This window comes from Topomyia yanbarensis, chromosome 3 (assembly GCF_030247195.1).
Source record: "Topomyia yanbarensis strain Yona2022 chromosome 3, ASM3024719v1, whole genome shotgun sequence".
Taxonomy (NCBI): Eukaryota; Metazoa; Arthropoda; class Insecta; order Diptera; family Culicidae; genus Topomyia; species Topomyia yanbarensis.
Window position 1 is genome coordinate 338,788,407 of NC_080672.1, and position 25,736 is coordinate 338,814,142.

The 25,736-nt window shown below is 37.5% G+C and overlaps 1 protein-coding gene across 1 annotated transcript in view; it reads right to left on the reverse strand.

The window, feature by feature from the left end:
- The window catches only part of LOC131689254 (zwei Ig domain protein zig-8-like), a 71,876-nt gene extending 51,289 nt beyond the window's left edge, over positions 1–20,587 (reverse strand). Inside the window, exon 1 of the mRNA XM_058974218.1 lies at positions 19,566–20,587. Within this exon, the coding sequence (XP_058830201.1) occupies positions 19,566–19,659 (94 nt within the window). The 5' untranslated portion in view covers positions 19,660–20,587. The remainder of the gene's footprint in view (positions 1–19,565) is intronic.
- Between the last annotated feature and the right edge of the window lie 5,149 nt (positions 20,588–25,736).

Below are 25,736 nucleotides of genomic sequence, written 5' to 3' on the forward strand. Positions count from 1 at the left end.
GCATATATCAGTAAATTTTTTTTTAATTCAATTAACTTTGCTTTTGATGGTTTTACCACTGGTTCGATTAACAAGATAAAAATGGGTCAAGCAACGGGAAATCAAGAAGTTAATAGGCACCTCAAAGAATTGGGAAAGCAACGCGGTGTGAAGATGATTTTTTCTTGTGACGTGTGCTAATGAAGAACCTTACTTGAATAGACAAATAATTTAATAAATTTAATTTTCTTCATATTTCTATTTACAATTCGAAGCTTGATTGCATTTTTCCCCTCATACCTACGTTACCAGGGAGAATACCTTTCAAAGAAAAACATACAGACACGCTCTTGTCAAAAAGATTTCATTCTATCCATTTCAGCTTACAACACAAACATCCTAATAAGTATTCGGGGAAAGATCAGCAAACAGTGTGCCAACCCCAACATTTGACTTTGTCTAAACTTAGGACAAGGATTATTTTTTTCACACATATTTAGTACAAGAGACAACCATAAGCTGAATGAAATACAACATACAATTTCCTCACGTTTACGTCCCATTTGCTTATTCTTCCACATCGGATATTAATACGTTCATATTTCAGAAAGATAATTGATGAGCAAAACTTTTCCTAGTCAAGTCTACGCAAACCGGGCGACCGATGCGGAGGTCACTGTGTAAGTCATTGACAACGAAACGTATTTAGGGTGATGAGCCTATTTTGGCACCATTAGGGAGAGGGTCGCACTATTTTTTGAACAATTTTAAAAGAAGCCATATTATCTATAACCTTTCTCAGCATAAAGTATCAGTGTACTGTTTCTTAAACATCTATATAATGCTTATTTAGCAGAATTGCCTCAATTTTCAGCATAAATGAAAATAAATGTTCCATTCTGTGCATCTATTCCCACCTCAACGATCCAATTATCGCCTCATGGGTGTGCCAATTTCCACCTCATCGAAAAACAATCTAGTTGAAACGCAATGCCTCATATTCCATTTGCGTCGATTCTAACTAGGTATCCAGATCATGGACGCCAACGTGTGATTTGTAAAACGAATCATTCTGCTTTTTTCAGCCGATCAAAACAAACGTAAACATCACGCACATCAATGAAACTCATCAGCTGCCAATAATAGGAACCCCCGTATTTAGTTTTATCCTATTATAACACTAGGCCTATTCTAGTGTTTGACGAGTGATTTTAAAGTGAAATTATCGTTAAAAGATTCTCCAGCTAAAATAAAGGTATGTATCAGTGCAATGTTTAGTATATTTGTGCTGGAATAACGAGATATGAGGCGGTAAATGCTGGCTCGTAAGTGTTTATTTTGCTAAGCGCCGTTGTATCCAGTTGCGGTTCACTACGTGAGTGAGGCGGATTAGTAGATATTTCTATAAGGTGATTTTGTTTTAATTAAAAGTTGGATTTAGAGGATAGTTCTAAATACATATGTGCACAACAAATAAAGAATATAACTTGAGCTTATTTTTTCTCACCTGCTTTAGCCAAATCGATAGTGTCATTATCTCATATGCTTGATTCGAAACCAAGGGGTACGAAATAGGGTCACAATAGGCTCTACTGCCATAATAGGCACATCACCCTATTTAATGTTTCTTTTTGCCGAATTACGTTGGCACTTTTTTCCTCTTCCTACTACTAACCATGCTATTCCATTTACCCGAATAGTTTCGCCTGACTATTTTGAGAATTTTTGGCATTATTTTAGCTGTTGAAGAATGTAGGTCTGAGTGTTTTCATTGTTAATTCAAAGTGAATGGAAGTTATTTTATTTTAGTCCCTCGCGTCGCCACCTTAAAACCATAAAAATATCGTAAAAGCTGTCATAAACAGAACAAATTCGGTATCGAAGTATTAATTATTGTTGAATATTTTGAAAACATCATGTTTAGAATTGTATATGCGCTTTAAATTTTGTTTTATTGAATCTGAGTTTTAAAGCACCCGCATCTCCGTTAACCACAAACTTTCTAAGACTTATTGAGTGCTGGTGATCCTTGTTTGAATCCCAGTTGCGTCAGTCGCTACATCGAGCAAAAGTTGAAAATCTTGTTTCTGCGGATATTTAGTCGAAAAAAATAATCCGCAATCATTCTTTTCGTTGGTTGTAAATTCTCGCGCATTTGTTTAAATACAACATTCACTGCGAGGCCTCAATTTTCTATCCCACCGAGAAACAAAAAAAAAAAAAATAACGCGTGTCTTCGGGAAAACTTTCGCAGCTCAAGGGTGATTAAGCTATGATTTTATTATTATGCATTCTCGACGATCAAAAATAGACCCAGCTCGGTGAATTAAGCATATAAAAACAAGCGTATAATGAAACTAGTCTGAAGAAGGCGAAAGAGTCAACAGTTAATTAGTCAAAGTGTGATGTAGTGAAAAAGCCGCACGCCGAACACGGTGGCGACGATTGCAGCGCGCAGCGTTGGCCTTGGCGGCAGGCGGCTTTGAACTGATGTATAAGTTGCTGAAAAAGATGTTTTCCTGAGCCGGTTGGCCACGTGACTGTGGAAATAGAAACAGCAGTATTGAACTATTGGCTCAAAGATCATCTATGAAATGTTATGTGTCACCATTAAATAAAACATCAATCAACATCGAATTGAAACGTACGATGTTGTTTATGGGTTTTGTAATACAATTATACACGAGTAGTTCAATACGATAGTTCAGAGTACAATAGTGACAAAGTTACATCGTTCTACGGCGCATGAAGTGAGTGGCGCCTTGGCGATGTGCGGATAGATTTACGGGCCGTGACGTTTAAGTGAAAATGTACGCAGAGTAACACACGGTCCAGAATGTTGCGGCTAATGAGGAATGCGTGTTACTGACGATGGATCAAAATGTATGCTTCCATATATACTGCCAGATTGAGAATAAATAGTTTAAGCACCTTTCTCGATAGCATAAAAGAAATATCTTGCATAAACACCCATAGTTTTCACTGAAAGGTTTCAAACCCCTTCGAGAATCCGGGTATTGTTCTTACTGTAAAAGTTCAGTTTACTATCAGCCTCTACCAAAATAGTCGCAAAAAACCGTACAGTAAAAATTAAAATAAATCACTCTGCTGCTTTGTTACAGCACACGCATGAACTAAGGGTCGGTAGCCACCAAAACAAAGAACAAATATTCCTATTCCTACAGTAAGAACTAAGAACCATGTGGATCGAGGTGATTGAAGATAAGTTTTCAGTATTTCAACACTGTACTGTTTGTTTAAAAATCATGCAAGCTCCCGCTTTTCGAAAAATGGATGATAATGAAAAAGGGAAGCATTGATCAACTAGGGTGATGAGCCTATTTTAGTCTTGTTTCTATTATCACGCTACCCATTTGAAGCTGTTGGTTAGAGCAGCATCTGGCATCTTTATTCAACGCATTGAGTTAAATGGTTGCGCAATAGTAGGGGCACTCGATTCGAGTTTTCGTTGCGTTCAAACGCGAGAATTTTCCTGTTCTCAGCGCTTTTGTGTTATTATCTTGGTTCTTAACAACGAAGCAAAGCTGTGGAAACCAATTTGTACGCATTCCATTGAATGTAGGTCGAGTAATTAATGAATTTTCGAGGCACCCTGCTTAGTATGGTGAAAATAGGCACTGTACGCTATTTGTGCTTCAGAGGAATTGTTTTGGGTGTATAAGTGAATACAATGCTTACCGTTGGGTGCTATAAGTATAATTACTAAATTTTACAAAAAAAATATCTGAAAATATAAAAAAGATCCTTTTTTTGTTGATTTTTATATGGAAAAAGCCCAAAAATCATCAAATTTGCTAAGCTTTCTCTATTAAAACAGTTCTAGAGTGCTGCGAATCAAACATTCGTTGCTACGTTATACTTAAAAAATATATGGGGAGACTTGACCAATTTTCAGTTAAACCTACGAAAATTTCTAAAAAAGTTGTCAATCTTTCAAAATTCGTTAAAATTTAATGTGCGTATTCATGATTTTTAGCAGAATATTTAATTTACTTTTTCAAAAATTATAAAAGTTTTTCTGTGATCGTTTTTTGTATTTCTTGAATTTTGATTTTTTATTGCATTTCTTTTTTTGGATTAACTGTACTGGTTACATTGCATGTTCTCACGTCACGAGATCGGCCATATAACTGTAAATTTTGTTGACTTGTGCTGAAAGATATAGACTGGTGTTTAAGGTGAGATTTTTGTGACGTGAATAACATTCACAGTAGGTATCACAGAATAGTAAATATCAGAGCATTTTTATCTTTCTTCAGCTTATTGCCACTTGGTCAAGTCTTCCCATTAAATCTTTGTCAAGTCTCCGCAACATTAGTTCTTACGTTCAATGTCCTGCTAATTTTATAAACAACTATTCCAATATTCCGATTAATGTTGAATCATTTTACTACTTCATAAGGACTAATATGATATATGAGTTCTATAAAAAAAAATATTCTAGTAGATATAAATAAAATTTAAATAGAAATTTTGATAAAAAATTACATCATTTAACCCTAGAATGTTACACTGGGGTTCAAATGTACCCCACGCCTTCTTTGAAGCCGTGAGAAGACGAGAATTCGGCATTTACCGGCCTGGGATCCAAACCATAATTCAATTTAGAGTTCCTAGTAAGAGTAAGAAAAAGAGGTATAGCCAGTTTGCTTATAGTCTTCGTGGAAACAGGTGTCAAAGTTGGCGTGGGGTACATTTGTGCCCCAGGGTACGGTTGCCGTTAGCATTTCGCCAGGTTTCGTGCTGTCAGTGGAAATGTGACTCGTGAAAATACCAGTTTAAATACTGATTGTTTTATTACGTAAGTAACAATTAGTATTATATAATTTCTTTTGCCTTTCTCAATAGAAATGTATTGCAATTGCTCTGAAAACCGACTTTTTAACGGAGGCCCGGAGGGCCGAGTGACATATACCATTCGATTCAGTTCGTCGAGTTCGGCAAATGTCTGTGTGTGTATGTATGGGTGTATGTATGTATGTGTGTGTGTATGTGTGTGTGTATGTGACCAAAAATGTCACTCATTTTTCTCAGAGATGGCTGAACCGATTTTGAAAAACTTAGTCTCAAATGAAAGGTGCAACGTTCCCATAGGCTATTGAATTTCTAATGGATCCGACTTCCGGTTCCGGAATTACAGGGTGATGAGTACGAACACGCAGAAAATGTCGATTTTAATAAAAACTGCAATGAATGTATAAAGGTGAAAATTTTTCCAAAATATGACCACAACTGCTTCGATTTGTAGTATTAGGTCACTAACATCCATTCAAAGTCTATTTGGCCACATTGGCCACCATCATCGGTTCCGGAAGCCCCGGCGGAAGTATCTAAATTCAGAATAACAGTCATATCGGTTTCTCGGAGATGGCTAGACCGATTCGACTAAACTTGGCCTCAAATGAAAGGTATTGCGTCCCCGTAAATGGCTATTTAATTTCATCCCGATCCGACTTCCGGTTCCGGAGTTGTGGGTTGTGGCGTGCGATCACATAGCAAATTGTGATTCAAACCGATACTCCGATGAAAGCAAAAAAGGTAAAAATTTCGCTAAAATGTCTCTCAAACAACTTAAATTTTCTGTTCTAGGTCACCGACGGCCAACCAAACTTTCGTTGACTACATTGACCACCATAGACGGTTCCGGAAGTGCCCGGGAAAAGCGGCCATCTTTCAAAATTTACGAACTCACATCAGTTTCCCGGAAATGGTTGGGCCGATTTTCACAAACTTAGTCCAAAATGATAGCTATAATAGATGTCTATAAAATTTCGTACGGATCGCTTATATGGGTCCGGAAATATAGACTAAAGCGTCCGGTCACATATGAAATTCCCATATAAGCCGGAACTCAAATTTTTTTTCAAAGGGGGGACCTCATGAAATTTCAGAAATCGAATTCGTATTTTTGATGCCAAACATCTTTAAAATGCATGAAACGTCGAGATTTTATGTTATCTCGAAAAATTTTTTTTTTATAAAAATCGACTTTTTGGGACTGCCGATTTTGCATCTTTTTTCAGTTCAATATTACCGTGGCTGTTTTTTCTTTTTCAAAATTTTAGAACTCGAATAATGATTTATTTTCCTGTATATAGTTGTCATGTGATGTATAATAATAAAATGTAATATATGCATTTAAAAGCTTTTAATGAATATAAACAACGCACACATTCTCGTGATTCATGATTGAGAAAGGCACAATTGCACCGCTAGGTGGATTAAAATGGGTTTTTAATCATTTATTTAATTAATTTGATTTAATTTTGAAGTAGAAACAAATCGTTCTCATTTTTGCTGATATTTATTGTTTTATTGTTCATTTTTTATAGTTTTTCAAAACAATGGCTCGCAAGTATAATTTGGCGCACAGTAACTGCAAACCTAGAAAACGTTTTTAATCCACCTAACAGTGTGATGAGACATTTCTTATAACTCTTATCCCTCTCTACGGATATTATATCGATTGAAAACATTTTAGAATTTGATGTTTCACGATGTTTTTGATAACACATGCTATATGCGACAGTAGACTCAGAGAACTAAGAACTGAAATTGCAGCTCTTGATATCACGCCCATTCGTTCCGCTTAGCGCCTACAGCGCCGCCTGGACCTGAGTAGCTTATGCAACAATTTCACGGATGGAGGCGAAATCTTCACAGAAATCTCATGAATTTATTTGGTAAAGCTTCGTGTAATTTTTCAATGATACCTTCATAAATATTTTCTTTTTGTAAAAACGTGCCAGAATCAAAAATATTTTTCATTCTGGAAGTGCGAATATATTGCAAATATCCAATTGATACGTGGATGTATTCGCGCGGGGCTATTTGCATATGAAGGCGGCCTCAGAATGTACGTGTAGGAACAGGCATTCTTGAAATGGGTCGTTGGATGTACAGTAGAGCTATCAAAAAAACAAATGTATCATTACATAGATGCAGACAAGTTACATCCATGAAAGCACTGCCGGACAGTGGGAAATGGATTGTATACATACACAACACATTGGACGAAACATGCATTTGATGAACGGACCAAATAGCGTTTGCGTAAAGCACGATATCTTTATAAACCATTTCAACTGTTGAAACTAAAACTAATCGATTTTTAAAGGAATCAGCGCAATTTCCGTAACTAATCTCTCATTGCAAACACTTTCATTGAAGATCCAGTTATTAACATCAGAAAGAACTATTTAAATACCCACAAATTGGTTCATCGGTTGCGGAGATATCATGCGCACCACTAACGCTACTGCGAAGGGATACTTCGGTAAAGGTCGGCGAATTTGTCGATTTTGGCTTGAAAACATTAACATTCTTTAGCAGAGACATGCGTGAGGTTTGGACACCATAACTTAAAAAATCACGAAAAATGTCTTCATATTACAGGGTTCAAATCGTCATTGATCTGCGAACCAGTTGAAAACGTATAATTTACAATTACTACCCACTCTAAGTGTTTGCCGGTCGAAATATTGCCTGCAGATTTTTTTTGCAGAAGGTAAGTTTTTCGGAATAAATTAAAAAAATCATTTTCCCTGGATTCCCGAATCCCGGGAATGCGAGGACACAATTCAGAAAGCCAAAAATCCTGGGAAATAAATTCCTGGGATGGAACCTCTAGTTTGTACTCTAGTGCAAAGTTCTAGGGTGGAAAACGCAAATTCATGAATTACACTAGTTTACAAATTTTGGGTCAATTGCATGAAGTTTAGAAAAAAGGTGTTTTCTAAGTCAATTTTGGGTCGCTGAGCGCGAAAATCATATCCGTTTTCATTTTCAAAGAACCGTTTTTGTGATTTTTTAAAAAAGGTGTTTTTGAGCACCTTTTTTTGAGGAACAAATCTTCCGATTAACACAAACGACTCACCATTCGAATGGTATTGGTGTGCCCATTCCAAAAACGTATAACATGTTAGGATAAAATATCAACAATTTTGGGTTAAGAGAAACTAAAGTCAAAAAAGCAGTGTTTGGTAAAATTACTAATTTTTAGTTGATTTTTCATAAAAAAAAATAAATCAGCAAAAAAATATTTTAAAATCTTATGTGACAGGCAAACTTCTAACGTGAATTTTAAGCCTAAGATCACGAAAATCCGACAAAAACTGGTGATGTTATTAGGCACCGAGTGAAAAATGTTCTGTTTTTCACATATCTCTTTTGGTCTTAAATAAGATTACACTAGTTTACAAGAAAAATGAAGTTACGAGAAAAAGTGTTTCTAGATTAATTTTCGGTCGCTGAATATGAAAATAATACTCTATTTCTCTTTCAAAAAAGTTCGAGTTTTAAAAAAAAGTTTTTCTTTTGCTTCCGCTTTTTTGTTTTTGCTCTATTTTTTATTACAGAAAAATGATTTTTCATATGTTCAGAATCTAATGTGACAGATTTTAACAATTTTAAGGTAATCGCGATAAGCTAAGAAGAAAGGTGTTTCCTCAGTTAATTCTGGATCGCTGAATACGAAAACCAAGTTCATTTTTTTTTCGAAGAAGCATTTTCAAGATTTCTTTGAAAAAGGTGTTTTTGGGCACTATTTTAGTAATTTGTCAATATCTTGTTCAAATAGGATCCGATCGGGACAGTTCGAAAGGTATTGATGTGCCCTTTCCGAAAATGTATAATATGCGTAAATCAAATTTCGACAAACATATGATTACGGCTTAAAAGCCAACTGTCCAAATTCTCTTAGAAAGGAAATTTCAAACAAACTGTTACCCGCCAATCACAGATGTTTATAGTAAACAAAAGAAAAAAGTTTTCTCTTGCATTAACTGCTATGAACTGCGTTTAGCCAGTAACGGTTTGTCCGGAATTTCCTTTCAAAGAGAATTTTGACAGTTGGCTTTTATGCCGTAATCGTATGTTTGTCGAGAAATGTACATTTATTATGATTACAATCGACCAAAGTAAAAAAAAGTCTAATGCTCGACCTTTTTTAAAAAAATGCATATTTCTAGTAAATTTGTTATAATAAATCAAGGACAAATTCTTTTAGAATCTAATGAGATAAATAATCTTTTTGCATAAAATTTAATCCAATGGTAACAAAAGTCGAATGAAAAATGTAGATGGTATGTAGCACTGTGTGAAAATTGTAACTTTTTATTTTTCGCACAATCATACTTTCGGCTGAAATAATCTTCTATACTTGATAATTATTGTTTGTGTTGGGGTCCTGCGGCATTTGAATGGTTTTGGATATTTCATTGTACAACTAAGTGCTCTTTTTAAAATGTGGAAATATCGTTGGAAAAGTTTTGTTTTGTCTGTGGTGGGTACATATTTTATGAATTAAAGGAATTTTAGCCTTCTGCTTCAACAGGCTTCACAGCAGATTCTCAGTTCACAGAATATTACGTGGCTAGTGCTACGATCCCACTGAGACTCCTTCCCGATAGGGACTCGAATATTTGACGACTGGCTTATGAGACCAGTGCTACACCCTCTAAGCCGCCGCACCAGGACAGAGTCCGCTAAAATCATAAAATTTCCATTTCGCTTAATGTGCCATAGCATCAACATTTTCCATCCGACGTTAGTAATATTAGGCTTAAAATTAACGTAAACATATTATTTGTCATCTTAGATTCTAAAAGGTCCGAAAAAAATTGTTTTTCGGTAAAAAAATCATTTAAAAATGAGTAACTTTTAAAAATGGTCAAAAATGCACTTTTTTAAAAATTTGGTCGCTTGCAGCACTACAAATTTTACATATGATCGACACATATTATATGTTTTTGGAAAGGGCATCTCGGCACCTTTCAACCTGCATAATGACTTAATTTATTGAATGACTTTGATACGAAATATTGACTAAAACTACAAAAAGTGCTCAAAAACGAGTTTTTTGAGAAAATCACAAAATCGCTTCTTTGAACAAAAAATGAATATTGTTTTCGTGTTCAGCGACCCAAAATTAGTCTAAAAAATACTTTTTCTTGAAGCTTCATTTTTCTTGTAAACTAGTGTTATGGAATATTTTTTATGAGGAAACGATTTTTCACTCCAAACATTTAAAATTACCTGATGGGACCAAAACAAGTAAAAAAACATTTTTAAAAAATTTTAAGTGCCAAATAGATCACGTTATTGATACTTGTTGGATCTCGCGTTTGGTTAAGTCACCCCGTGTTCCCCTACCGCGAAGATCCGTTTTTATCTGCCCCTTTGTGAATTTTATGTTGATAAACGGGGACATTGACTCTCGAAGAGTGATACAGGGTCACTTTAGGAGAAAAAATCCTTTTTCACACACTATCGAATCGAATCCGTTATAGAGTTATTGAACTTTTTCTGTGGATAACTTGTTTATCTTAAAATAGCTTTAACTCAAAAAGTATACTTTGTATTGCCGTTCTTTTAGGTCCATATGAAAACTGAAATCAGCCCTCACCACCCTACTTCACAACTACAAGGTTTTATTTATATTTCATTATCTAAAACATTTCGTTTATGAAATTATGTAACCTTGTAGTGGTCAAGTAGTCAAGTTAGTATTTTTGCTGAGGATTTCGTTAGATATTGAATTATGAACATAACAATTCCTGTTATCAAAAAGTTGAGATTCAAGTCGATTTCGTAATTGGTTCTTCAACAGATATTAAAATTGTTCAATAATCCACTTTTAAATTTCTAAAGTAAGGGTAAGGTATTTTCAGTAAAAAAAATCATCGGATTTTTTTTTGCGGAATAGAAAGTATTAGTTTATTCAGTATCATCAAATAATGCAACATTTTCCTAAACTTTTATTGCAAATTATTAATAATTGGGTGTGTAGTGTTGCGAAAAGAATAAGTCAACCAGTTGCCATTTATGAACGCAACCAACTATTTACATTGTACGAAAATGCGAATTCATTCATCATTTCTGGATAAACATGTGAAAAGGGCATATCGCAAATGAGAGCCTCTCTGTGTTTACTTACTCTTTCGATTATTATGGCGTCATCATAAAACTTTCCAACATTGTTTCAATAAACCTCGAAAGACTCTGATGTCATCTAGCATATTATGCTATAAGTTAAGGAGCAAACGTAAAAGAGGCCTAGTTATTGACGGAAGAGAAAGTAAGCACAGAGAGGCTCTCATTTGCGATATGTTCTTTTCACATATTTATTCAGATTTGCGGAAAATGATGAATGAGTTGAAGCATTATATGACCATTTTCATTCTATTTACGAATTTATTTTTTCACTGTAGAAAATAAAATCGATTAAAAATTGTTCTGAAATGTTAAGGGGTAGACATATACAATTAAAAAGTAGGGTTCTATTTTATAAGTATTATATTTTTCATTTAATGACCCAGTCAACTTGTTTTCATTATCTCCTTCATACACATTTTCAGAATTTTTTGACCACTTATATTGACAGAACGAAAATAAGAGTCACAAGATCAGAGCATGCTTCGTAAAACGCGCTTCAAATATATTTGAATGTACAAATGGTATTTTAACATCAAGCGAAAAAATAAAATCGATTCAAAATTGTTCTGAAATGTTAAGGGTTAGACATATACAATTAAAAAGTAGGGTTCTATTTTATAACATATAATCAATATATTCAACGTTTTCTAGGTCAATTAATAGTAATATTATTGGACTTTGATTTTTATCGTTTGTAAAACTACATAAATCGCAATTTAGCTGAAACATTTTACCAAAAATAACAGCGCTTTTGTCATATACATAAGTACCTTTTTTCACTGGATTTTATAATCAATAAAATCATGTTTTCAGGGGGGCATAGCATAGTTGGTAAATCGATTGCCTTGTACACAGCTCACCTGGGTTCGAGTTCCAATTCCACACATAGGCGTTAAAGATCTTTCTAAAGAGATTTTTCTAACCCGAAAAAAGAGGCGAATGACCCAAAGGTTAAAACCTCTATAATAAAAAAACATTTCTTTCAATATTTCGCGAGAAGCCAATTTTACAAATAATTTTCTCAATCAGCACTGTTCACAGAAAAAAAATAGAACGAAGTGTTGCCACAATTTCCCATTTCCTTTGCAGCACAAGTCAGACCGAGAGACGGCTGCAATAAATCCTTTGCCTTTCGGTCCATTGCCAGAACCAATCCGCATGGCACCGACAGCTTCATGACTGTGACATTACACAAAAAAAAATACCAACCGAACGAAACCGCGCGCTTGAACCGCAGAATGAAGCAGACAGGCAGTGAATGTGTTGATGAAAAACAGACACTTTTCCACCCTATTAGCCGCGGATTCAAATTGTTGAAGAAGACTCGCACACCTACCACGTGACAACCGTCTGTCTGTCTGCTAGAGGTTTCATTGCCGTTTGCTCGAGTGAATTCTTATTGAGAAAGCACAACTCCCCGCTCGTACCTGCGTTTGAAACCAGAGGATAACTTCCGCTACATTTGCTACACACCGGTATGGATCGGACTGTCTGTAATTACGCAGTCCTGATTGCTTTCTTTCGTTAAGTTTCATGTATAATAAAGATGTTCCCTTTTCCGATTTCAAAACGAAAATCAACATGTAGAATAATAGTCACTTCTAGACGCACCGCATCAAATATTTGTTGCTGCGGAAGAAAAGAAACCGCAAATAACAGCTTCAAGATGTGTTCTCAGTGAAGAACGATCAAAATGCCCGAACTTCAGATGATTCGGATGCGACATTTGTTTATGACAATTCGGTGTGAGTACATGGCGGATCGTATTATACTGTCGTCGAGTGACGAAAGATTGATTATACATATCTACACCGAGCAAAATTTACATTGAATTTCCATAAAAACGTCTTATGACTTTCAGACATAAGGATTTTAAATGGATTTTATAAATCTGTCTTATGATTTGGAGGGGAAATTTTCCAAATCCATCTCTTATTATTTTCATAAGACAGTCTTATGAAATTTATGAAAATGTCCGAATGAACGCCATAGGTGCCCATTTATGAAAATTGCTGACATTTATAAGTAGAAAACATAGTAGAAATAACGATTTACATAGAACAGTCTTATGAAATTCATTACAATGTTCGAATGAATGCCATAAGTTTTTCATTTATGGATATTATTGTGCATTTATATAAAAAAGAACATGGCTGACATTTCTCGAGCATTTTTAGTAGACAAAAAATCAATAGTAAAAATCAACCTTGAGAGGATATTAGGTTTTACACCAACCGACATAACCCCACAAAATGAGCCGGATGAACTACGTTTAACAATTCTCGGTGGTTTGTTTACATGGGAGTTACGTGAGTTTGAATGTAACAGATGGGCACCCGTTGCACTCCAACTCACGCAACTGACAAAGTAAACAAATCACTGAGAATTGTCAAACATGAACGTCATTCCTCATGAGTTCATTCGTGTGGTCATCTTGTAGAACTCAATTCAGAAGATTGAAGAGAAAACTCTCATTAAATATTAAAATTTGTACATAATGAGCAACGCTTCGTCAATATTTCTTAAGAAACTGGGCTTAGACAACTGCACAGAAAAAAAATGTTGGTAAAAATAAGAGTTTTTCACTCTTAGCAAAAAACAACCAACGCATACTTTTAGTTTACAAATAAAACTTTTGTTTTGAGTACTATTCTTCATTTGCTTAAAAGGAAAACTTTTACTTTGATTATTATTCTTGATTAATTTAAAAGTTTTACTTTCAACCTAATAGTTGGCGTTGGTTGTTTTTTGCTAAGAGCGGAACACTCTTATTTTTACCAATATTTTTTTCTGTGTGTGGGAAACTGGACTTGACAACTGAATGATAATGATTGTTACTTCTCAAATGATTTTGATAATTCAATAGAAATTCTTCAAAAGGGCTAATGAGACTTTTGTAAACAAACTTATTTCGCTCATTATTCCGCTACCGAGTTAAATTTCATGAAAAATACACATGAATCAACATCTTTATCCTTGGTAGAATCAATTTCAAATGTTTTCTGTGTTGAAATGATAACAAATTAGGAGAAATCAGCAAAACAAAAGTTTGTTTACAAATCTTATTAGCCCTATTCAAATGTTGATATAGAATTATAAAATACGCGTCAGACACTAATTATATGCACAACTTATTTCATTTCAAATAATCGGATATCTTCTGTACAAATCATAACCATGTAAACAAATTTAATGCTCACAGTAATTTATTCAATGACATAAAAACAATTTAAAATGTTTGCAATTTGACTGAAAATCTCACTTCTTTTGTTTCAAACAGCGGTAATCAAAAAGTGCTGAAACTATTAACTCCTGGTTGGTCGTCCAGGCCAGTACTGAATTCATAAGAAACAATTATGAACTTTTCACAAAAGTGATGTTTATGAAAACAAAATACCATTTTATAGAATCAATAACAGATCTCATATGGGTTTCATGAGAAAAACTTATGAAATTCTTAAAGGCATATATTGGAGCGAAGTCATAAGACTGTTTTATGAAATACATTATTTGTACGTCTATAGAGTGCATGAATAAAGATCAATGAATTCATAAGCCTGCCTATGACATTCTAAAGCGTTCAATGACATCGTCAGAAGGTTGGTTCATATGCCGAGACTTATGAAATTCTCAGATGCTTTTTGCTCAGTGTACATAATAAGAACAAGGCAGACGATTTTTCATTAACCATCGCTAGTTATAAAACTATATTTCATGTTAATTTATTTTACGCGATGCATAACTGAAGCGAGATTCTCAGGGGTGAGTTTTAGTGTTGTATCTATTCAAGTTAGCTCGTTGAAGTGAAGGATACTATCAATCAGTACGAGAGTGAAAGGTAACCGGGTCCTGCCGAGTGCAAGTAGAGCGGATGGTTTGTATGATTCTGAACTGAAGGATGAACTGAATAACACGCCCGCGCAGGAAGACTATGATTAATTTGGTTTGGGACGGGATACTGCATGAATATAAAATATGGTTCCAAATGAATTCATGGTTTCTTAAATTCAGACTGCATCTTTGGGATCCTGATTAACTAAAGAAGGACTTCACACGTCGTAAGAATATTGTGCTTTTTTATCTTCAAATAGTAAAACTTCATGTACTGTACCTAATATTTAGACTTCAAGTTGTATTCCCCATCAAGCTACAAATTTTATGTAAATGATGCTTTGCCTATAAGTCAATACAATAAAGCATTCAATATGTTGTATATCAAAATTTCGTGTTTACAAATTCAGTGTTGGGTATGATTCCAAGTACACGAGCATAAATTAAACACCTAACCAAGCCTTGCTTGCGTTGTGGTTGTGCATTAGAGTGGGACACGGTTATACGAAAAAAATAAAATTTTGCTCCGAGTAACTTTCTGGGTTCCATTTAGGTCCCAGAACAACTCTGCAAATTTTAAACTCGATCGGTGAAACTATATTTTTACACCTACGGTTTAAAGTTTACATCGGATTTCGTATGGGGAAATCGTTTTTTGTAAAATGATTCTTCCAATAGTCGCCCACTACCTTCAAAAAATAAATAAATGACAAGATTTTATAGGAAATTTGTCAAGGAAACAAAGTCTCGAAGACCACAAAACGATCTGATGCTTGTGGAAAAAGTTATTAAGAAAAAAACCAGTTGATTCCGTGAAGATTTATGAAAATTTCAATGCTGCTGCTGACGGTCGAATAATTTATAAATTTTTTAACTTTCTCTTATTATGTACATTAAGAGAAGTTTAAATCAAAATTGCATATAATTGGACAACCAACAGCAGTGAAGCTAGAAAAAATGAATATTATATCAATCATCAGAGCATCAATCGGTTTCGGCTTAATATATTTTTTCTCAAGCGTCAGATCGTTTCGTGGTCTTTGAGACTTTGGTTCTTTGTTAAATTTCCTATAAAAGTCACATAATGATTTATTTTTATTTTGTAATAGTAAATTTTCCCATTCAATATCCCATGTACACTTTAAACAGTGGGCGCAAAAATGCAGTTCCAGGGATCGAACTAAGAATTCGCACAGTTGTTCTAGGACCCGAATAGTACCTAAAAAGTTGCACGAAGCAGGAATCGAACTTTGTCCCACCCGATTGCGCATTTGGGTTAATATTTATCGGATTAGCTAGTTGTTTTTATAACGTTTCTATGAGAATTGCGTTGGATATAGTATTAGGTACGTCGGAAAACCAAGCTCATTAAGTTTCCTCGACAAGCCATCGACGAGAAGGTTCCATAGAAGTGGTGGCAGCACAGCCTTGAGGAAATCAGCAGATACTCAATTTCCTTATCTCTATTTGGCTTAACTATGAGCACAGATGTCGGTTACTAAGCATTGCTTGTATCCAGTTCGTTATATATGAAGGTACTCCATGATCTCGTGCTGATTTTAAAATGGATTCGAAAGATACGTTGTCAAAAGCACCTTCGATATCGAGAAAAACTCCTAAACTTGATTGCTTTTGTGAAAAAACTTTTTCAATGTTGTAGACAACATTGTGTAACAGGACGGTAGTAGACTTCCCCCACTGCTATGCATGTTGCATTGCATGCAGCGGGTGATTGCTCAAGCTAACATCTCGAATGTAGTGGTCGATTAAATGTTCCACTGATTTGAGAAGGAAGGAGGTCAGACTGATCGGTCTAAAACTCTTTGCCTCCTCATAATTGACGCGGCCACTTTTGAGAATGAATCTAGGGATCTTCTTGAATGAATTGCTTTTTAGTAACTTTGATAGCTGGTGGATGTGATTACTGCCGTTAAAAGCATATCTGTCCCGTGTTCCATGGGATTCCCTATATACATGGGCAAATTATGCGTAGAACGGCAGATTCGGTGTTAGTAAAATCAGAGCTCGGTATTCTCGTTGTACTCCAAACTGGATTCTAGCTTCTGGTCACAGAAACAAAGGAAACCGTTACTTTTATTCTCGTCCCGCCATGTAGAACATTTACAGGCGAAAAGATGGTTAGGCTTACGGAAGTCGTTTATATCCAGTTTCATCACATAAGACATTCAGTACTGATAACGTTCAACCAATTGAAAAAAATCATTTTGCAGAGCAACCCAAAAGATAAGACTGTGTGTGACAGCATTGAAATCAAGATCTTTGTGTATAAGAGCGCTGAGAAATCGAGGTACGACTACGAGCTGTGTTTGTGCTGAGAATACGGCTGAACTGAATTACTTTTTTCTACTTGACTCTGTAGATTGCAGTAAAAAATTAAAGCGGTACCCGACCAATCTTTGCACATATCAAGGACGCATACATACGTACCAGTTCTGCTATCAGACGGCACTTATAACTTACGTTACCGTTCAGGCTAGAGCCTTGTAGTCTCTTGCTGTATGCAGAAGCCGTCTCCACTCCACCCGGTCCATTGCTGCTTGTCGCCAGCCTCGCAGTCTTCGAAGGGTCCGCAGGTCTATCTGGTCGATCCACCGTGCTCGCTGTGCGCCTCTTCTTGTTCCTGTAGGGTCGCCCTCAAGAACCATCTTCACCGGGTCGTCGTCCGACATTCTTACGACGTGTCGAGCCCACCGCAAACTTCCTATTTTTGCGGTATGCGCGATGGATTGTTCTTCCAGCAGCTGATGCGCCACGTTCTGTCTTCTATCTCCACTATAGATGGTACGCAACATCTTTCGTTCGTAAACTCCAAGCGCCTTGGTCCTCCACGAGCATAGTGGCCGTAGAGGACCACTGGTCTAATTAGCGTCTTGTAGATAATCAAATTCGTGCGGCGGCGAATTTTGTTCGACCGGAGCGTCCTCCGGAGCCCAAAGTAGGCACGATTTCCCGCCAAGATCCGCCTTTGAATTTCTCTGCTGGTATCATTTTCGGGCGTTACCAGTGAGCCCAAATACACGAATTTGTCGACCATCTCGATTTCGTCACCGTCAATCTGAACTCGGGATGTCGTCTCTAGAACCTCTTCCTCTCATGTATTTTTTCTTCGAAACGTTGATGGCAAGTCCAATCCTGCTGGCATCAGATTTCAGCCTGATGTACGTTTCCGACATCGCCTCAAAGTTCCGTGCCATTATGTCATTGTCGTCGGCGAAGCCAAGAAGCTGGACGAACTGCCTGTATATTGTGCCACTCGTGTCTATCCCCGCTCTCCTTATTACACCTTCTAACGCAACTTTGAACAGCAGGCACAATAGACCATCACCTTGTCGTAACCCTCTTCGAGATTCAAATGGACTCGAGAGTGTCTCTGATACTCGAACAACGCACATCCATCGTCGCTTTGACTAATCGTGTTAGCTTATCCGGAAAACCGTATTCGTGCATTATCTGCCATAGCTGTTCTTGATTGATTGTGTCATATGCCGATTTGAAATCGATGAACGAATGATGTGTGGGCACGTTGTATTCGCGGCACTTCTGCAGAACCTGCCGAATCGCGAATATTTGGTCCGTGGTGGCGCGGGAACCCATGAATCCCGCTTGGTAGTGCCCCACGAACTCCCTTGCAAATGGTGACAATCGGCGGCAAAGAATTTGGGAGAGAATCTTGTAGGTGGTGCTAAGTATTGTGATCGCGTGGTAGTTGCAGAAATCCAACTTGTCACTCTTTTTGTAGATTGGCAAACTACACCCTCCATCCACTCCTCCGGAAGAATCTCCTCCTTCCAAATTTTGGCGCTTCTTTCTCCGGAGGACCGAGGTTTGCCTGTTCCGTGCTTATTTGTATCGCTCCACATTATGTCTCGTTCCGTGCCGTAGCATCCTCGCCCGTGCTGCATTCTTCTCCTCTATTAACTGCTTACATTCGCCATCGAACCAGTCGTTTCCTCGATTCGGAATCGCTGTACCCAGTGCCGCTATAGCAGTACTTCATATGGCGGAACGGATCTCCCTCCAGCCATCCTTAAGAGTAGCTGCGCCCAGCTATTCTTCCGTGGGTAGTGCTGCTTCCAGCCGCTGTGCGTAGTTTTGGGAAACCCCGGCGTCCAGAAGTTGCGCGATGTTGGGCCTTGGCGTCCGACTACGACGAGTGTTGTACACCGTCGAGAGTTTTGAGCGCATGCATACTGCAGCTAGGTAATGGTTCAAATCTACATTCGCACTGCGGTAAGTGCGAACGTTGTTGATATCAGAGAAGAATCGCCCGTCGGTTAGAACGTGATCGATTTGGTATTCGGTGCGTTGGTCAGATGATCTCCAGGTGACTTTGGAAGGTACTTCGGACTATCATGCTACGAGAGGCTGCGAAGTTCACGTATCGTTGGCGTTGTCATTCGATACGGTGTGCAACCTGTTTGGCCCGATTACCGGTCTAAACATTGCCTTCCGTCCTACCTGAGCGTTCATATCACCGATGACGATTTTCAGATTATTATTATTTATTTATTAAAGACACTTATAAATAGTTGGATATTTAATGGCTTCCCGCTTTGCCATGTACAGTTTTAGTTTAAAGTCAACATTTCTACAGAATTTGAATTTTAAAACACAGCGCAGTCTCTTGCATATAGAATTTATCGATTTTATTTTATATTTTCATAAATTTCTCCCTTAGGGACAACCCCTTCAAAACTAATTATGTATGTTTTTCTCCATATGATGCACCGTATAATAATCGGGAAACAACAACCCCAGTGGTGGATTTTAAAACTTACCTAATACGATAAACAGTAACAGCAACAGTATCCTGCCAGTAACACCGCAGCGAGAAGTGTGTTGACTGTAGTGGCTATTATTGTTTCGAAACATAATTTACATTTTCAACCGGTTGATAGCACGGAACTCACATTCAAGATCAATATTTGTTACACACTAACATTAAACAATCATTTTCGCTTCCTAAGGGAAGTTATTCTTTCTCACGCACGACTCCCTAATCCGATATGATTCACTGCATCCCTGATGTTTGCTGGTCGCTCCGTGATCTATTATCTCATGCACACAAGGATTAAACATGCCGCATTCAAAAGCAGAACAGCATAAAATTGTTCGCCTAAATAGCAACATGAAACATTAACTTGCACTTTTCACTTGGCTTTTCGAATGCTTCAACATTACCGTCATCACCAAGCCAGCTACATCGGGGACATATGACGCTCTCCGAGTTAGAAACCGCATCTTGCATTTGACTGCACAGCGAATTGTCCGCTTCGTTGAACCCACTTGTTCGGTCGGTCGGTCGGTTGAATTTCGTGAACTGACACTTCTCACTAACGTGGGATTTGTTTTTTTTTTCTGCACACTGCTATCAAAATGTAGCGTAATTAATTAATTAAAATATAATTAGAGCTTCTGCATAACAACAGCTCGGCACGAACACATCCACCAGCGTTGCATCAAACCTTTTCTGCGAAACCTTGCTTCACCCGTCCAGCACAACTGACTTCGAATCTTCATCCATCACTTTTACGAGCATCACTTTTATTCCACGCCAAAATCATTCCTCCCAGAGGCGCCATTTATAATTCACTTTCCCGTTTAGCGTCTGTCATCGCGTAAATTAATCGCTCCATTATACCGAACTGCACCCATGGATCGGATTTGACGGTTATTGAACGGCGCCGCTAACTCGCCTGCCTGGTGGTTGCCAGCACGCGATTCGCTATGGACCAGGATTGAATTTGAAAATCGTAAACTATCAGAAGGGCGCGAATGCGAACATGCTTTCGGAACGAGAGCTTAGCTGCTAGTGACTAAAATTAGCTAGGCGCAAGCAGCTTGGCAAGCATATAGGATTGGAATATTTTCTCCGGATTCCACTGAGAGGGAGAGAGCGAGAATTCGATTATGTTTTCTTGTTGGGTGAGTTTAGTAGATAGATATATTTTCTTTATTTTACATAACTTTTTTTAAGTTTATTCAACATCATCACGATTTTAGATTCATTACAATTGAACTAAGGTATATCTATGTTAATATCTCGGTTAATTCTAGGGGAAGCTGCAGAAAAAAATCGGGTGTTATTCTGAAATTTCAATTTAGAAATGAACATTGTACACAATTGTATTACAATTAATATTACATTACATTAATATTACAATTAATACGTAATAACCTCAATTACTGAAATTTAGGGAAAATTGGGTTTGAAATGATTTTGAGTTAGAAACTAATTTAAGAATCAGATCGTTGTCAGATAGCAGAGCAGACAGACCTACTTACAGAGTTTCTCTTGGTTTATTGTTCCTATCAACGAGCGCAAAGCAAAAGAGTGGATTGAACTGTTTGTCGAAATAGCCGGTATGGCTGCCGGAAAGCTGAGCCAGCCGGAGTTGCCGGAGATTATACTGATCGTAGAATACTGGAGTGGCTTGACCCTAACAACCGATACGGACGAATATATTATGTGACATTGCGCGGAGCCAATAATAACCCGTTACCAAAGAACCCATTTCTCATAGGTAAGGCAATCGAAAATGAAGTTGGCAAAATCGATGGAGCATTTACACAACACAATGGAACTGCCTACGTATTGAAAGTACGTAACAAGCAGCAAGTGAGAAAGCTTCTAACTATGAAAAGACTATCGAACGGAATCGCGATAGAGATCGAACTTCATCCTGAGCAGAATTCTAGAAAATTTACTATTTGGAGTGATGAAGTAACCGATATGACTGAGGAAGAGTTACTGGGGCAATTGAAACCATATCAGACGAGTAAAAAACCAGGACAGTCGAAAGGCCCCCCGCTACCTCTTAATAGACCTTGCTTTTCCGCATGTTTTCGGCAGTTAAAAAGTTCTGGGGTCTGGGAGGATGAGCTTTTTCGGATATACACGTCACGGCCGGTTGTCACGGTAAAGATAGACACGTCTACCTTTATCAGGACACATGATAGTGAATTCGGGTGATTCGTAGTTATTCTGCCTAAGCTCGACCCTCATTATCAGAAGGCAAAAATTAAACCCGCATGATATTAAGCCTGTTTTAATGACCCTGCCACTTCTAGCTTTCCGATCTGTTTACTTCACATCCTTGCTCTCACTTGAGTACTATGGCTCTAAGTTTCATAACTTTCCCTACCCAGTAATCTCTAGCTAATTGAATGTCGTTAAAACGTAAAAAAGATATACACAAATGCAGTTCTTGCTACACCACCATCAGCAAACGTTTAATGCTGAGATTGGTGCATGACCGGCGAGGAGTTTTCAGTACTAAAAACACGACATTGACGTAAATCAGAAACATCAGCTATCCCAAGTAGCTTCCCTGCGCTATGCCTTACAATCTCCAATGACAACTATTATCTCTCGATATGAGAGCTACAAAACCTACCGACCTACCGTTGTTACCAAAAATTTCTTTAATCGATTGTTATATGAAAACTGGCGGATAGCTTGGTGTGAATAATATAAGTTTCAGCCAGAAAAAATAGACACCTCTGCGTGAACTTCAAAGACAACAAAATTCAATTCATGCCCGTCACGATGAATGAAATATTTGGTTCGTTTCCCTCGTCATTTGTTCTCCCGACACAGCGTATTCAGGTTCGGACATGTTCAGTTTCAGAAGCAAACTAAATTCTGTTTCCATTCTACCTATGAGAGGGATTATTGAGCAAAAGTGCGCCAGATATAGATTATGCAGTTCACTTATGCTCGAAAATGTAGAAGATGCCAGCCTTCAAGCTGTCCACATGAAAACAAATAAATGCTTTGGTTGGTAAAGGAATTTATATTTCCTCTGCACTCAATTCCAATCTGCATGAAGTTTCAGTCAGTTGGAAAGTTAATGAATAAGGGAGGCGGTGAATCTGAATTCTGGTTTCGGTAAATACAAGCAGAAATAAGTAGGGTGATGTACCTATTATGGCGGTAGAGCCTATTGTGACCCTATTTCGTACCCCTTGGTTTCGAACCAAGCATATGAGATAATGACACTATCGATTTGGCTAAAACAGGTGAGAAAAAATAAGCTCAAGTTATATTCTTCATTTGTTGTGCACATATGTATTTAGAACTATCCTCTAAACCCAACTTTTAATTAAAACAAAATCACCTTATTGAAATATCAACTAATCCGCCTCTCTCACGTAGTGAACCGAAACAGGATGCAACGGCGCTTAGCAAAATAAACACTTACGAGCCAGCATTTACCGCCTCATATCTCGTTATTCCGGCACAAATATACTAAACATTGCACTGATACATACCTTTATTTTAGCTGGAGAACCTTTTTACGGTAATTTCACTTTAAAATCACTCGGCAAACACTAGAATAGGCCTAGTGTTACAATAGGATAAAACTAAATACGGGGGTTCCTATTATTGGCATGTTTTGCTGATACACTACCACAATCAAAACCAACTTTTGGCATCCATCATACAGAAAAGAATCACCAGTGCGGCCAAACCAAAACATGAACTTGCAAATATAATGTAATGCAATTTCAGGTATAAGTAATCAATTATTTCAAGTTATTCAACTAATTGTTGATTACAGATATTTTATTTTCATCTGTACATAAAATTCGGATCGGGAGAAAGCAATGTGTGATGTGAAACTTGTTATTCCAGTTGCTAACCTTCGAATGGTTTTTTTTCTGCGTGCGCAATTCTGGGTGCTCTTCTACTAACAGCTGATGAGTTTCATTGATGTGCGTGATGTTTACGTTTGTTTTGATCGGCTGAAAAAAGCAGAATGATTCGTTTTAAAAATCACACGTTGGCGTCCATGATCTGGATACCTAGTTAGAATCGACGCAAATGGATTATGAGGCATTGCGTTTCAACTAGATTGTTTTTCGATGAGGTGGAAATGGGCACACCCATGAGGCGATAATTGGATCGTTGAGGTGGGAATAGATGCACAGAATGGAACATTTATTTTCATTTATGCTGAAAATTGAGGCAATTCTGCTAAATAAGCATTATATAGATGTTTAAGAAACAGTATACTGATACTTTATTCTGAGAAAGGTTATAGATAATATGGCTTCTTTTGAAGTTGTTCAAAAAATAGTGCGACCCTCTCCCTAATGGTGCCAAAATAGGCTCATCACCCTAACTGATTCTGAAATTTCGCAGCACTGGTCTGAGCGCGACATTCTATACTCCCTGTTATGTGGGATGCTAGACTCGGCGGTTAGTCGCTGTTCAGCGTCCAGGCGTGAAGGCTTGTTAATCGTCTATTAGCTATTTCATTTATTTGACACGCCTCAATGCATTACCTGAGCCGTGGATCTTTTAATATCAATGTGTAAATAAAAATAAATAAATCGAATTGGGGGTAGGCGTAGCATAGTTGGTAAATCGATTGCCTGGTACGCAGCGCACCTGGGTTCAAGCTCCGACCACGCACATAGGGTTAAAAATTTTCATAAGAGATTTTTCTAACCCGAAGAGGCGAATGACCTTAAGGTTAAAACCTCTATAATCGAAATAAAACAAAATCGAATTTTATTGTATATCCATCGGATATTGTGTACGCGCTTTGTTCCTTTGCGTAAAGATCTTATTTCTTATTGAAGATCGATTTGTTTCATTGCCTCTTGTTGCTTGTGGATCACTTAGTCCGCTTTCTCTCGGTTTATCGTTTTCGTTCATGCTTTTGTATGGGCTTTCACGATTATCTGGTTTGAGTTGTTGTGGTTTGTGATTTAGTTGATGTTGATGAAGGGCTGTGTGGTGGGTATGCTTGCAGTTGATATTGTTTCGTTAGAGGTTTGTGTACATAGTTTCTCGTAGTGTGTCTTCTTGTGTAACAACGTAGGGCACGCAGGGGTCTGTCCTTCATACGTGCACAGCTTGATTGGAAATTTGGTCACGCGTTTTGCTTTGAAATGAAAGTTGAGATATGACGGAATAGGTTGCGTCACTCGCATTTTCACGAAACAAACACCGTTGGAAATAACTAGAAAATTTTTCTCCTGGTTTCAAACTTAAAGGATTTTATCTTACGTATCCGACATTATTAATAGTACTCAGGTGTAGATCGTGCAGACGCATATCAATCTTATCATTGTCAATATAACAAGTTTCAAACATCTTGAAATGAATGATCGATATCGCACCGATGAAAGTAACGGTGCTTTATTGTTCTCACTGGCTTGGGACGAATTTTATTATTCGATTGCTTTGATTGTTTAAAATACTGGCACGGTACATATACACCCAAAACTCGGCCGTAATACCTTTACGGTAATAAGAAAAAAATGCTCTAATAGCAAGACGTTTCATGCTAAAACGGTCCCAACAAAAAAATCCCCAAATGGCAATACCAACACATTCAAATCTCTTCTGCATCGCACTCATGTTTCATCAATTCTTATTCAATAAATATTAACGCGTCGAATTGTCTGGAAGTGTGTAGCACTTCGCTTGTCATTGTATTGCGCATCGAGCAAAGCGAACATAATGATGATAGAGACGAGTTTCGATTTTTTCTACGCGACACATTCCGTATTTGAAGATCGGCTCACACTCGGCTAGCTTCAAAGCACAGCAGAAAAAAACGACTCGGAATAGTGGTGGGGTACTTCGGCCGGTGTTAAATTGAAATTTCTTTTCTATCACGGACGTTAACAGCAAGGTAGCGACTGCACAAAACATGAATAGTCCTTCCCGTCATGTATGGGAAGCAAGACCTATGGTTTGGATAAACGTATCCGAACCGAGGGTCCAGATCCAGACACTTGTCTGGATCTAAGCACCAGGTCTGGGTCTGGTTCAGGTCCGGACTTGGTAAGGGGAAAAGGGGATGGGCTAGATCCGGGTACTGGTCCAGATCCGGGTACTGGTCCAGATCCGGGCACTGGTTCGGATCTGGGCACTGGTCTGGATCCGGGAGGTCCGAATTTGGGGACTGGTCCGGATCTGGCAGCTAGGC